We start from the raw sequence: 13,419 nt of genomic DNA on the forward strand, positions 1-13,419 counted from the left end.
GCCATCTCTGACTCTGCCACTCCATGGGCTGCAGCACACCACGCTCCCCTGTGCTTCACTAACTTGTGGAGTTTGCTCAAACTCATGTCCATTGAGTCAGTGATGCCATCCAACCATCTCATTTCTCTGTCGCTCCCTTCTCCTCCTGCCCTCAATCTTTCCCAGCATCACAGTCTTTTTCAGTAAGTCGGCTCTTTGCATCAGGTGGCCAAAGCATTGAAGCTTCGGCATCAGTCTGTCCAGTGAATATTGAGGATTGATTTCCTTTAGGACTGACTGGTTTGATCTCCTTCCTGTGCAAGAGACTCTCAAGAGTCTTCGCCAGTACCACAATTATCAATGCTCTGGTGCTTATAATTCTTATGGTCCAAATCTCACACCCACAAAAGACTACTGAAAAACTCATAGCTTTGACTACACCGACTTCTGTTGGCAAAGTGATGTCTCTGCTTTTTAATATTCTGTCTAGCTTGTCATAGCTTTCCTTCCATGGAACAAGTGTTGTTGTTTTTTTTAATTTCATGGCTGCAGTCAGTGTCCGCAATGATTTTGGAATCCAAGAAAAGAAAATCTGTTACTGTTTCCACTTTTACCCCATCTATTTACCATGCAGTGGTGGGACCAGATACCATGGTATTAGCTTTTTGAATGCTGAGTTTAAGCCTGCTTTTTCACTCTCCTCTTTCACTTCATCAAGAGGCTCTTTCATTCCTCTTTACCTTCTGCCATTATATTGATATCATCTGTATATTTGAGGTTGCTGATATTTCTCCTGGCAATCTTGATTCCAGCTTGTGATTCATTCAGCCCAGATTTTGCATGACATATTCTGCACAGAAGTAAGCAGGGTGACAATATGCATACTTGATGAACTCCTTTCTCAATTTTGAACCAGTCTGTTGTTCTTTGTCCAGTTCTAATTGCTGCTTCTTGATCCGCATACAGGTTTCTCAGGAGATAGGTAAGGTGGTCTGGTATTCCCATCTCTTTAAGAATTTTCCACAGTTTGTTATGACCCACACAGTTAAATGCTTTAGCAAAGTCAATGAAGCAGGTGTTTTTCTGGAATTCCTTTGCTTTTTCTATGTTGGCAATTTGATCTCTGGTTCCTCTGCCTTTTCTAAACCCAACTTGTACATCTGGAAGTTCTCAGTTCATGTACTGCTGAAGCCTAGCTTGAAGGATTTTGAGCATTACCTTGCTGGCATGTGAAATGAGCACAATTGTATGGTAGCTTGAACATTCTTTGGTATTGCCCTTCTTTGGGACTGGAATGAAAACTGACCTTTTCTAGTCCTGTGGCCACTGCTGAATTTTCCAAATTTGCTGACATGTTGAGTGCAGCACTTTAACAGCATCATCTTTTAGGAACTGAAATAGCTCAGCTGGCATTCCATATCTCTGCTACCTTTGTTTGTACAGTAATGCTACCTAAGGCCTACTTGACTTCACACTCTAGGATGTCCAGTGCTAGTTGAGTGACCACACCAACGTGGCTATCCAGTTCCTTAAGATCTTTTTTGTACAGTTCTTCTGTGTATTCCTGCCACCTTTTCTTAATCTCTTCTGCTTATGTTAGGTCCTTGCCATTTCTGTCCTTTATTGTGCCCATCTTTGCATGGTATGTTCCTTTGGTATCTCCAATTTTCTTGAAGTGATCTCTAGTCTTTCTCATTCTATTGTTTTCCTCTGTTTCTTTGCACTGTTCACATAAGGCTCACTGTTCACATAAGGCTTTCTTATCTCGCCTTTCTGTTCTCTGGAACTCTACATTCAGTTGTGTATAACTTCTTCTTTCTCCTCTCTTCTTTTCTCAGCTATTAGTAAGGCCTTCTCAGACAACCATTTTGCCTTCTTGCACTTTTCTTTGGGATGGTTTCAGTCACCGCCTCCTGTACAGTGTTACTTATCTCTGTCCATAGTTCTTCAGGCACTCTATCAGATCTAATCTCTTGAATCTATTTGTCACTTCCACTAAATAATCATAAGGGATTTCATTTAGGTCATACCTGAATTGCCTACTGGTTTTCCCTACTTTCTTCAATTTAAGTCTGAATTTGGCATTAAGAAGTTCATGATCTGAGCTACAGTCAGCTTCAAGTCTTGTTTTTGCTGACTGTATAGAGCTTCTCCATCTCTGACTGCAAATAATATAATCAATCTGATTTCAGTACTGACCACTGGGTGATGTCCATGCGTAGAGTTGTCTCTTGTGTTGTTGGAAGAAGGTGTTTGCTATGACCAGTGCGTTCTCTTGCCCTGCTTCATTTTGTACTCCAAGGCCAAACTTGCCTGTTACTTCAGGTATCTCTTGACTTCCTACTTTCGCATTCCAGTCCCCTGGGATGAAAAGGATGTCTTTTTGGGTGTTCTATAAGGTCTATAGGTCTTATAGTTCTGTAAGGTCTTATAGGTCTTCACAGAACCCTTTCAACTTCAGCTTCTTTGGCATTACTGGTTGGGGCATGGATAACTGCGATGTTGAATGGTTTGCCTTGCAAACAAACTGAGATTATTTTGTTGTTTTTGAGATTGCACCCAACTACTGCATTTTGAACTCTTTGGTTGACTATGAGGGTTACTCCATTTCTTCTAAGGGATTCCTGCCCACAGTTGTAGATATACTGGCCACCTGAATTAAATGTCTGTTCTCGTCCATTTTAGTTCACTGATTCCTAAAATGGTGATGTTCATTCTTGCCGTCTCCTGCTTGACCATGTCCAATTTTACCTCGATTCATGGACCTAACATTCTAGGTTCCTATGCAATACTGTTCTTTACAGCATTAGCTGTAAGTGCCATGCCTAAAATCACAAGATTACTTTAGGCCAAAATTTTCACTGCATGCAGGTTTTTTGACTCCTGGCCCATAAACAGCTTTATCTCGCCTGCATGCATTGTGCTCATTAACAGCATCAACCTTTATTTTTGTTTAGATTAACAGACTTTATTCATATATGGTAATAAAGATATGATATAGGACTAGAGATACATACATATGAGGTTCTTCCTTGTACTATATTTAGGCAGAAAATCTTAGCATCTATCATATCTTTCTTTATTAATGTTTATTAACACTTAAAATGACTCTGGTCTTTCTAGCACCATTGACAAGCCTTATCCTTTCTTTCGGCTGCACCAGGTCTTAGTCGTGGCATGAAGGCTCTTAGTTGGAGCATGCGGGATCCAGTCCACCTGCCTGTCCAATGGTAGGACTCCACACTCCCCATGCAGGGGGCTCAGGTTCATCCCTGGTCACAGAGCTAAGATCCCACATGTCACATGGCGTGGCCAATAAATAAAACCCTTATAACTGCTAAAAATTTTCCAGGCATATGACTTAGAAAATTATAGTTTTTGTTTTGTAGTTAATATACAAAATATTGTGTATATTATACTTTTTAAATATTGTGGTCACAAATGAACCTATCTATGAAATGAAAATAGAATCAGGGGCACAGACAATAGACTTGTGGTTCCCAAGGCAGTGAGGAATGGGAGAAGGCTGGACTGGGAGTTTGGGATTAGCAGATGCAAACTGGTAATATACAAAATGGATAGACAGGGTCCTGCTACATAGCACAGGTAGCTGCACTCCATGTCCTGTGATAAACCATAATGGAAAAGAATATGAAAAAGTGTGTGTATGTAAAACTGAGTCACCTCGCTATACAGCAACAAGTAACACAGCACTGCAACTCAACTATACTTAGGAAAAAAAGGTGGCCAAAAGCCTTATGATAAACGTTTCCATCCTGAGCTGTCTTACGTGTACAGTGCAGTAGCAGTGTTAACTGTATGCACACTGCTGTGCAACAAATCTCTGGTGCTCTTCATCTTGCAAAACTGAAACTGCACATCCATTAAATAATTCTCCCCTTCCCTCCAGCCCCTGGCAACTACCATTTTATACTTTCTAAGAGTTCAACTATTTTAGATATCTCAGATATCTGTGATATCTGAATATTGTGGGTTTATTTCATTTAGCACAATGTCCTTAAGATTCATCCGTTTCAACATATGACAAGATTTCCCTCTTTTTTAAGGCTGAATAATAGTCCACTGTATGTATATGTCACATTCTCTTCATCCATTCATCTGCTGATGGAAACTTAAGATTGCTCCCACCTCTCAGCTATTATGAACAAGGCCACAATGAACATGGCAGTATAAATCAGGGGCTACGGTCACCTCTGTTAAGTCCACCTCTGACATGACTCCAGCCTAAAAACATACAGCTTCTGACTCCCAATTCACAGCTCCTTCCACAATCTCATTAACATTTATTCAACAAATGCTTGCTGACTGCCAAGTATGTAGCAGGTATGTGCTACGTTATTGGTCTTGCTCTCAGGTTGCTCAGTCTAATGGAGAGCAGCAAACACAACAATTAAAGTACAGTGTGGTTGTTCTGGCAGAGGTTAATTACCCAGCCTGGCTAGAGAAAGGCCTCAGAGAAGAGGTCCTAGAGGAGATGACACATGAGCAGAGTTCTGAATGGTGAGCAGGTGTCAGCCATTATGTGACTAAGGAAGGGCATACATGTAAAGACATCTAGAGAAATTAGGTTATTTTAAAAGAACTGCAATCCAAGCATTTTAGGGATCTTGGAGTGCTGCATATGGGCTTCATTTCCATGGTGCCAATTGCTGTAATACCTCAATGACAGGCTGCTCCACCAGGCCAGCAACACGGATGCTGCTCCAAAGTTCACTGAATACCACAGCGTCTTACACTGCTCTGCTAGGCACAGTAGTTCTTCACTAACTTAAGGGCCTTGAGTACTTAACTTGCCAAAGTTCAGCCTGTGAGTTGGGACGCTCTCAATTAGACTGCGCAGAGTGGGCCGCCAGAGTGCTGATATTTTTCATCATAGAAACATCATTCTTCCATCCTCAACTCACCAATAACATACAGCGCTTCAAAAGAATGCTTAATATGAGTAAGACACATGGAGGCAATGCACAGTGTCTGATGGGACAATAAAACTCACGACAAGGCTCCACACTGTTCAACTCTCTCCCTTAGAATTCAGAAGTGAGATGGTACTCATGGGATGTATGGTATTATGTGTATTTGAAAAATGAAGTCAAACCTTTTCTGACAGGAAGCTGATTAACCAGACAATGAAGACTGATTCTGCCAACTGGGTTACCTGGTAGGCACTGGCAAACAGTGAACAAGTGACAGTCACAGTTCTAAGGTTTTGATGAAAACATACCTGAAGTGGATAAAAGTATTTATCAAAAACTACTGCCAAAGGTGTACTGAAGTGAATAATATTTTTATTTTCCCAATCAATTTTGAGTAATTAGGTTATACAAGATCCTTCTAAATGAAAGAATAACAGGTATAATCGACAATCAATTGATAAGATTTGGTAAAGCCTCTGTTACATTTCTTGGTGAGAAAGTGAATGACTGATGATGAGATTATCCTTTTATAAGTCAGATGGTCTCTAATTTTCTGCTTTCATTAAAACTGACAGTGTACCTAACCAAGTTGTTGTCTAATTAACAAATTAATTTTTGATGATACATATCACTATGTGATTTCGGGCATACAATTCAAATTTCAAAAACTTGAACATTACTAGAATTAAATTTCCTCCTTTCTTTTATGCTTAGGCAAACAAGGATTTCTTGAACTTAAATTTGTAAAGACAAAAAAATAGGAATAGAATTAAAAACTGTCATTTTGTCAATAAGTAATATTCAGCCACAGTTATGTGAACAAATTTAGGCGGAAAAGCCTCCTCCATCTCACTGAGAGGCAAGTCTAATAAACCTGTACTTTTTTTTTTCTTCAGGGGAACACGTGAACACAGTCCCCTACTACCACAAATTATGCAGGCGAACTTCCCACGTCTGGGGAATTGCAGGAGTCAGCACATGTGGAGTGCGAAGGACTGACCTGGGAAAACCACTTTGGTGATCGCCAGATAAGTATAATAAACCTGTACTTTTCTGCATAAGTTATTTATAAAAATGCATAATGCATGTTGTTTGTTGTATACTAATTTACTATAATAACTTATTAAAATATCAAATATATATAACACATATAATCTTATAAATGCTACTATATTCTTTTGTATCAATCAACTTTTTTTTTGGATGCACCATGGGGTTTGTGGGATTTTTTCCTCTACCAGGGATCGAACCTGGGTCCTCTGAAGTGAAACAGCAGAGTCCCAATCACTAGACCACCAGGGAATTCCTTATAAATTGACTTTAATAAGAGCAGAAAGGGAATTCACTGCATAGTTTTAATAACCTATAAGGAAAAAAGAATCTGAGAAAAAATAGATACACATGTGTGTATGGCTGAATTACTCTGCTATGTGCCTGAAACTAGCACAACATTGTAAATCACCTATACTTCAATAAAGACAAAGAAAAAAGAAATGCAAGTTTCAAGAGAAAAATGTCCGGGACGTCCTTGGTGATCCAGTGGTCAAGAATCCACCTGCCAATCAGGGGACACAGGTTTGATCCCTTGTCTGGGAAGATCCCACGTCTCAGAGCAACTGGGCCCACGCGCCATGACTACCGAGCCTGCACACCCTACCTAGCCTGTGCTCCACAGCAAGAGGTCACGGCAACGAGGGGAAGCCTGCGCACCACAACTAGAGAAAGCCCACGTGCAGCAAAAGACCCAGTGCAGCCAGGAAAAATCAATTAATTGAAAAATGAAATTTCTGTTATAGAAAAGCATTCTTTAAGTGGCTGACAAAAGCACATCACTAAAGTTTTCAGATTCCACTAGACATTTTTTAAAAGTGATGTAATCATTTTATTTTAAAATGTTAACATTTATGATTCTCTGGAAGTTATATCCTCTGCCGCTATAAATAGCATTTTTGCCCTTTTCTCTTTTTAAAACAGCTGATTCACATTAAACATACGTAGTACTTCATGTGTTACATAAATGTTCTTAGTTCATATATTTCATTTAAATTGAGTTATGGTAATTTAGTATACTATTGATCAACACGACATATGCATTATAATTCTGATAAGCTTAAAATGTCAACAAAAATCTGTCAGGGAGGTTCACAATGTTTCAAAATTATTTAGTCCATACACCCAGTATCAAACATAAAGCTTTTTGTGATATGACTCCTCCCTTTCCAGTTTTATCTTCCAGCCTCTGGCACTTAAAGTCTTAAATTCAAAGAATTAGTCACTGTCATGGTTTTGTGCTTTTGCCTAGTTTTCCAAAGGGATCAAAATCCTATTAGATGTTCCCTGCTCTTATGAGTGCAAGCCCACATGCATATTAAGCTATTAAATGCTTGGAAACCTCCTCAATAAAGGAAACTGTTTAAATTTGTTTATTCCAGTATCACCCAAATCTGTGCAACTCTAGAACTCTTTTAATAGCCCATGAAATTAGTGCTTCATGTTAACACCCTTTGGGAAAACATCTGGCAAAATATTAAGACCCACTTTAGAAGTAACAGTTTCCAAACTTCACCCAAGGGTGAAACTTCACCTCTCCTAGTATTCCCATAGGTTTTACAGCCTTCAACAGGGCTTTGCGATGACTACATGACATAGGTCTGGCACCACAATTCCTGGTTCCCAGCAGGAGTTCAATGTTGGGTGAACAAATGACCAACTCAAAGATGGAAATAGGGACTACTCTGATGGTACATGGCTAAGACTCCGCGCTCCCAATGCACGGGTTCGCTCGCTGGTTGTGGAACTAAGATCTCACATGCTGCAGGACAGAGCCAAAACAAAAAGATGGAAATGAAGAAAAGGGGTGGATAATTCCCAAGCCCCTACTTTGGTTGACTGGACAAGGGAAAATACTCTGAAGAAACGTAAGACTGGCAAGAAAAGCGGAGAGTCCCTTTTGGATAACGTGGGAATCAAAGTGGAAATGTGCAGTACACAGCTGCATTTGACCCTGGGTAGAGATGTGAAGAATCTATTATAGGTGATAGATGCATGAAAGAATCAATGACATTAACCCTAGAAAAGAAAACTGAGTGAAAAAACTAGGGAACATGACTATTTTAAGTGTCCAAAGAACATTTCTCAAGCCAAAAAACTTGGAATTCCCTTCAACTCCCTCCATGTGCCTCCAATCCAATCCATTTAGCCCCTCACCGCCCTCCGTCACCTCTGCCTTCGGAAGCTCTCCAGAACTCACCTCCTCTCCATCTGCACTACCACGAACGGCTCCAGCCTAGACCACTGCAAAAGCCCGAACTGCGCCCACTCATGCCCAGACCGATCCCACCCTCCCTCCAGCATCAGAGTGGCCTTTAAAAAATGTCAGATTATGTGATGTTTTCCCTTCAAATCCTGCACTTGATCTGACCCTCGCTTACCCAGCTCTCACACCAGCCGACTGCCGGCTGCTCTGCCCATACTGTCGCTCCTTTCTGTCCTTCATGCAAGCTCAGAAGGTTCTTGCCTCAGAAACTTTCTGGTGGTAGTTCTAACTGGAATGTTCTTTTCTGAAACTTTCAGCTGACTCATTACCTTCTGTCATTCAGCCCAAATTAAGACAGAGCTGCTACTATCATATCTAAAACTGCTACTATAAATCACTCAGAATCACATCACTTTACATTTTTTCTTAGCATTTATTATAACTTAAAATTAGTTTTAAAAATTATTGATCTCTCTCCATGAGAGCAGAGTTTCAGTCTGTCTTGTTCACTGCTGTATCCCTAGCAACCAAAAAATGTTCTGACCTACAGTGGGCACTCAAATATTTTTTGCATGAATTAATAAAGGAAAGCAGGAGGAAAAGTCAGAAAGCTGGAAAGAAAATCAGAAGAGAGTAGAAGCTAACAGAAGAGTCTTAGGAAGGAGGAAGTCAAAAAGAATGATGACTAAGAAACCACTGAATTTGGCAAGTCCATCTTTGGTGTCCTTTAAGGGGCAGCTTCGGAAAAGTAGAAGAGGCAGAAGGCAGATTACAATGGGGAAATGAGCAAATGGGAAGTGCGGTGGAAAGGGCAAAGGGAAGGAAGGAGCTAGGACACTATTTTGAGGGTGAGAAAAGACAAAAGAAAGGAAAAGATCTGCTCATGCTTCAAGCTAAAGGCAAGGACCCAGTGGAAAAGGGGATACTGATAAAAAAGGAAAGATGCTAGGACAAGGTCATGAACGTTCTAGGAAGAAATGCAATCCTGAAGCCATGTTACTCATCTTTTCTCTAAAATTATCCCACAATGTCTGTCATGTTCAGAAATACCTACTCTCTGAAAATAATTTATTATTTATATAATTCTTACATAGGCTCAGTCTACAAAATAATTATTAAAATTCTGCACATCTTTAACTCTTAGAAGGTACACACTGAGGTGTTTGGGGTAGAGAGGTGTGCAGTGTCCTCACAGATGGTTCAGAGAACAGAACTTTTAGGGAGATAGAAAGGTAGAGAGGACAGAAAGAGTATGTGTGACACGATAAAGCAAATAAGGAACGATGACGACAATGGGCAGAATCTAAGTAAAGGTAAGCAGGTGTTCTTCGCACTATTTGTGTAGTTATGTATAGATAAAAGTTAAAAAGAGAGTGACAGAAATATTATTTCCTAAACAATTAACAGTGTATTGGTAATTCTTTCCTAACAAACAATATAATTTCCTAAACTAAGCAGGAAAGGCAACTTCCATGAATGGCTGACATGGAACTGTCAAATTTCTTGGTAACTATTACAACAACTTAAGAAGTAAGCAGCAAAAGTATGACAACGCTGTCCAAGGGGGCCAGGCATAAACCTTTGTAACATTTTACCAAAAGAAAATGTTGAAGCTATTGTAGAAGGCTATTTTCATGACAGAATTAATGTTTGTATAAAGTGAGTGGTAATTCTCTATTATTTGGCATCCCTAATAAAAAGAAGTCAATCCTGTCACTAGAAAATTACTGTTTGGTTTTCAATGAGCACACGCAGTACAAACAAAACCTAATAAGGTCATTCCTTGACAACTAGAGTAGAAAAAGTCTGAAGCACAGTTTCTGATTCATCTGTAACAGTATTTACCGTAAATAGATATTGGTCAAGATTTTGCTGTAGTGGAATATCCTAAGAAGGGGGAAAAAACAAGCAGAGAGTGGACTCTACTAGTAAATTTGATTTGATCCATTTTCACTTGTACAAACGGTTTGCTGATGGTAACTTTGCTAGGAAACGGATGCCTAAGAGTACTACAGGACTTTTGGAAAAAATAAGAATAATATTCCTTATGTAAGGAGTATTGGGCTTCCCTGGTGGCTCAGCTGGCAAAGAATTCACCTGCAATGTGGGAGACCTGGGTTCGATCCCTGGGTTGGCAAGATCCCTTGGAGAAGGGAAAGGCTACCCATTCCAGTATTCTGGCCTGGAGAATGCCATGGACTGTATAGTCCGTGGGGTTGCAAAGAGACAGAAATGACTTTCACTAAAGAATATTAATTAGATCAAATACATACACAGAATTGTCAAAAAACAATAATCACTTTCTCCCCTCCATCTCTGTGGGCAAAGCTGTGCTTTCTCTCAAGGCCAAAAGGCAAGAACTCTGCCTCTCTCTGAACTGAAGGAGCCACTAAAACGGGTTCTACTAGACACTCATCTTCCATTCCTAAAACTTCACTCCAAAGCCAAAGAGCTCACCTAGAACCGTGTGGAGACTGAAGTTAACAGGGTCCCTCTTCCTAGCAGGGAGGCAGTAGAGCAATTCCATTCTAAAGTTTAACTCAGGAAACCCACGGGTCAAGGTTTAATGTGATAAGACACCAACATAACACGACACACCTGATCACCCAAAGGAGTAGCTAACAGGCCAGGCTCAAGTTCTAACACACTCAGGACTCATTTCTCTTCAAACAGCATGTCCAACTTCTCTCTAGTAGTTTAGGGCTAAAAATACCATAGAGGATCTAAATTCTTACTCTTGTTAAACAAACTGAATCACTACTAATGTATATTCTAGCGGGTGTTCAAGGCAACTATTTGTGTGTAAAACTGAGATTTTTTTTTAATGGGCTTTCACTATTTACTTAAATGGAATGACCACCCAAAATCTGAAGTCCTTCCTTTGAGCTGCACCCCTCCGTGTCTCCTAGGGCTTACAGTCTAGTTTTTCAAGACACTTCTAAGGTAGCATGCAATGATGTGCTTAAAATATTTAAAACAGCACAGGCAATGCATTTGCTTAATGTTCTGACAAAGGAGATTCTAATTGCTGTGGAGCAGGGTAAAAACTGGTTTTAAAGAGGAAGACGAACTGGACCTGAAGAATGTCAAGATTCTGAGAGGTGACGGGGTGGGTCTTACAGGCAGCCTCCCATTTATGAAGTATTTTCACCTTGACACTCATTTTTTTTGAATCTTACAAGAATCCCAGAGGAAGTCAGACACATCTTCAATTTACAGAGAAGAAAAGTGAGGACGAGGAGTCCTGACTATATAAGAATTGATAACAATAAGCAATGAGATGTCCAGCCGTCCTGACTGGTGTGGGAGAGAATAGGAAAAATAATACAAATCGAGCATAGGGCCTGTGAGGGTCATAGCATTTAAAGGGTTAAGACTAAATACCTGAAAACTAATTAGGGAAGAGTACTCCCAACAGCCCGGTGAGACCGAATAAAGGCGTGAATTATAAAAATACACAGAAATTAAATTGGTAGCGTTTGTTCTAAACTTTAAATTACCAAGAAAACAATAGCAACGAACCTTCTAAGTAGTTTCAGGAAGGAAAACCTCTAAGCAACAAACTTCCCTAGCACTACTGAGAGCCCAAAAGGGTGTAATAATTTACCAACAAACTCTAATATCATCAGAGGTTTTACACAGGCTTCTAATTAAAACTGGAACTGCCAAAAATACTGCTGTAATCACAAATCCACAAATTTCAGAGCTGCCTAAACAAAGAATTCTTTTGTACATCTATGTCTTTACGAAGATTTCCAAAGATTCTTGACTTTCCATTCAGAACAGTTTCATTTGGTCAATTGAAGTCCGTCTTATTTCCATATTTAAGCCCTGACTCTGCAAAGAGCAAGGACTCAAACAACAGCTGCAGAATAAATGAGGCCATTATCACAGGCAACTTTAATGCCAGTCTGTTCCAAAACAGAGTTCTCAGAATTTCGAAATCAAGTCTGGAAGAAGACTGTTTCACCGCCCGTTCACCAGCCTTCCCTGCCGGGGCCTTAAGGTCGGTCCTCAGGATCCTGTTTTCCCAAGGCAACGCCACAGTGCCATTTCCCGCAGATGACAACCGCTCAGTCCCAGCCATGTTAGCCTCCCCGGAGCGAGACCCAAGGGGGCTGCGGGCACTGGGGCAGGCTCAAAGGGCCCTGGGCGGCGTGAGGGGCAGCATCTCCAGAGAAGGGGCTGCTCCCCGGGTCCTACTCACCGCGACTGGGAGGCCGTGCTCAGGGCCGTCGGCAGCATCGAGGCGCGGGGCCGCCGCTGGCGCCGGGGCCGGAGCTGGGGCCGGGGCGGGCGGCTGCCGGTGCTTGCCGGCGCGCTTGGCCTTGGCCTGGATGCAGCGCTGGTGAAGGGCGAAGGTGTGCTGGCGCTCGAGCTCCAGGCGTTCGGGCGATACGGCCTCATAGCGGGCCTCACAGGTGCTGTGGTGGCGCCGGCACAGCTCGATGCGCCGGCGGAGGCGCTCCATGACCGCGCTGTGCCGCGGCAGCGCGAACTCCGCCATGGGGCAGGTGGGCAGCACCATGGGCCGCGGGCTGCACGGGCCAGGCCCGAGGCGGGCCTCTCGGGCCGGCTGGCACTGCACGCCCCGCTCTCCGCCGGCTGCCCGGCTGCCTCACGGCCACGCCATGGTCCCGCGAGCTGCGGAACGGGCTCGCGCGCGGCGGGGGTCTTTCTCAGGCCCCGCTCGGCCCAACCCGGGCAGGCGCTTGCTGCCCACCTCAGGCCTCGGCCTGTCCCCGCCGGCCCGGCCCCATTGTTTTCCGCGCCGCCGCCGCCGCCATCTTAAAATTGTTTTCGGGGCTCTCGGAAGAGGGCGGGGCTCCGGCAGCCGACCCTGCCGTCACAGCTGATGAACAGACACTGCGGCCAATTAGAGAAGGAAGAGCGGGCCGCCCGAGGGGCGGGGCCGCGCACACTAGAGGCCCGCTGGGCTGTTCCCTTGCGGAGTTTAAAAGGAACTCTCAAAGTCAGGCGGAGGGAAGCAGCTGGGCGGGCTTCGGCCCTCAACTCTCAGCTGAGTGTGACCGACAGAAGCTGGCTCTAGACGCCGCCTCACGCGAACAGGCCTTTCCGGGTCCGCCGCGGAAAGAGGGGCAGTAGGCGCGGCGTAACCCGCCAGACCCAATGCTGGTCTGGCACCATAGCGAGTCACCATTTTCATACCGCTTCTTAAATTCGGGTTTGATAAGCTCAACAGTAGCCACGCTTTTTCAGTGTCATCGGTTTTTCTTCGACCTCACTTCT

At 42.6% G+C, this 13,419-nt stretch overlaps 1 protein-coding gene across 1 annotated transcript in view; it reads right to left on the reverse strand.

Annotated features, from left to right (window-relative positions):
- Positions 1-12,970, reverse strand: part of MAML1 (mastermind like transcriptional coactivator 1) — a 62,021-nt gene extending 49,051 nt beyond the window's left edge. The window contains exon 1 of the mRNA XM_086407880.1: positions 12,377-12,970. Coding sequence (XP_086264006.1) covers positions 12,377-12,697 — 321 coding nt within the window. The 5' untranslated portion in view covers positions 12,698-12,970. The remainder of the gene's footprint in view (positions 1-12,376) is intronic.
- Positions 12,971-13,419: the final 449 nt, after the last annotated feature.

Source organism: Bos grunniens, chromosome 7, assembly GCF_055505025.1.
Source record: "Bos grunniens cultivar Pamir isolate PY7600 chromosome 7, Bosgru_T2T1.0, whole genome shotgun sequence".
In the NCBI taxonomy this organism is placed as follows: domain Eukaryota; kingdom Metazoa; phylum Chordata; class Mammalia; order Artiodactyla; family Bovidae; genus Bos; species Bos grunniens.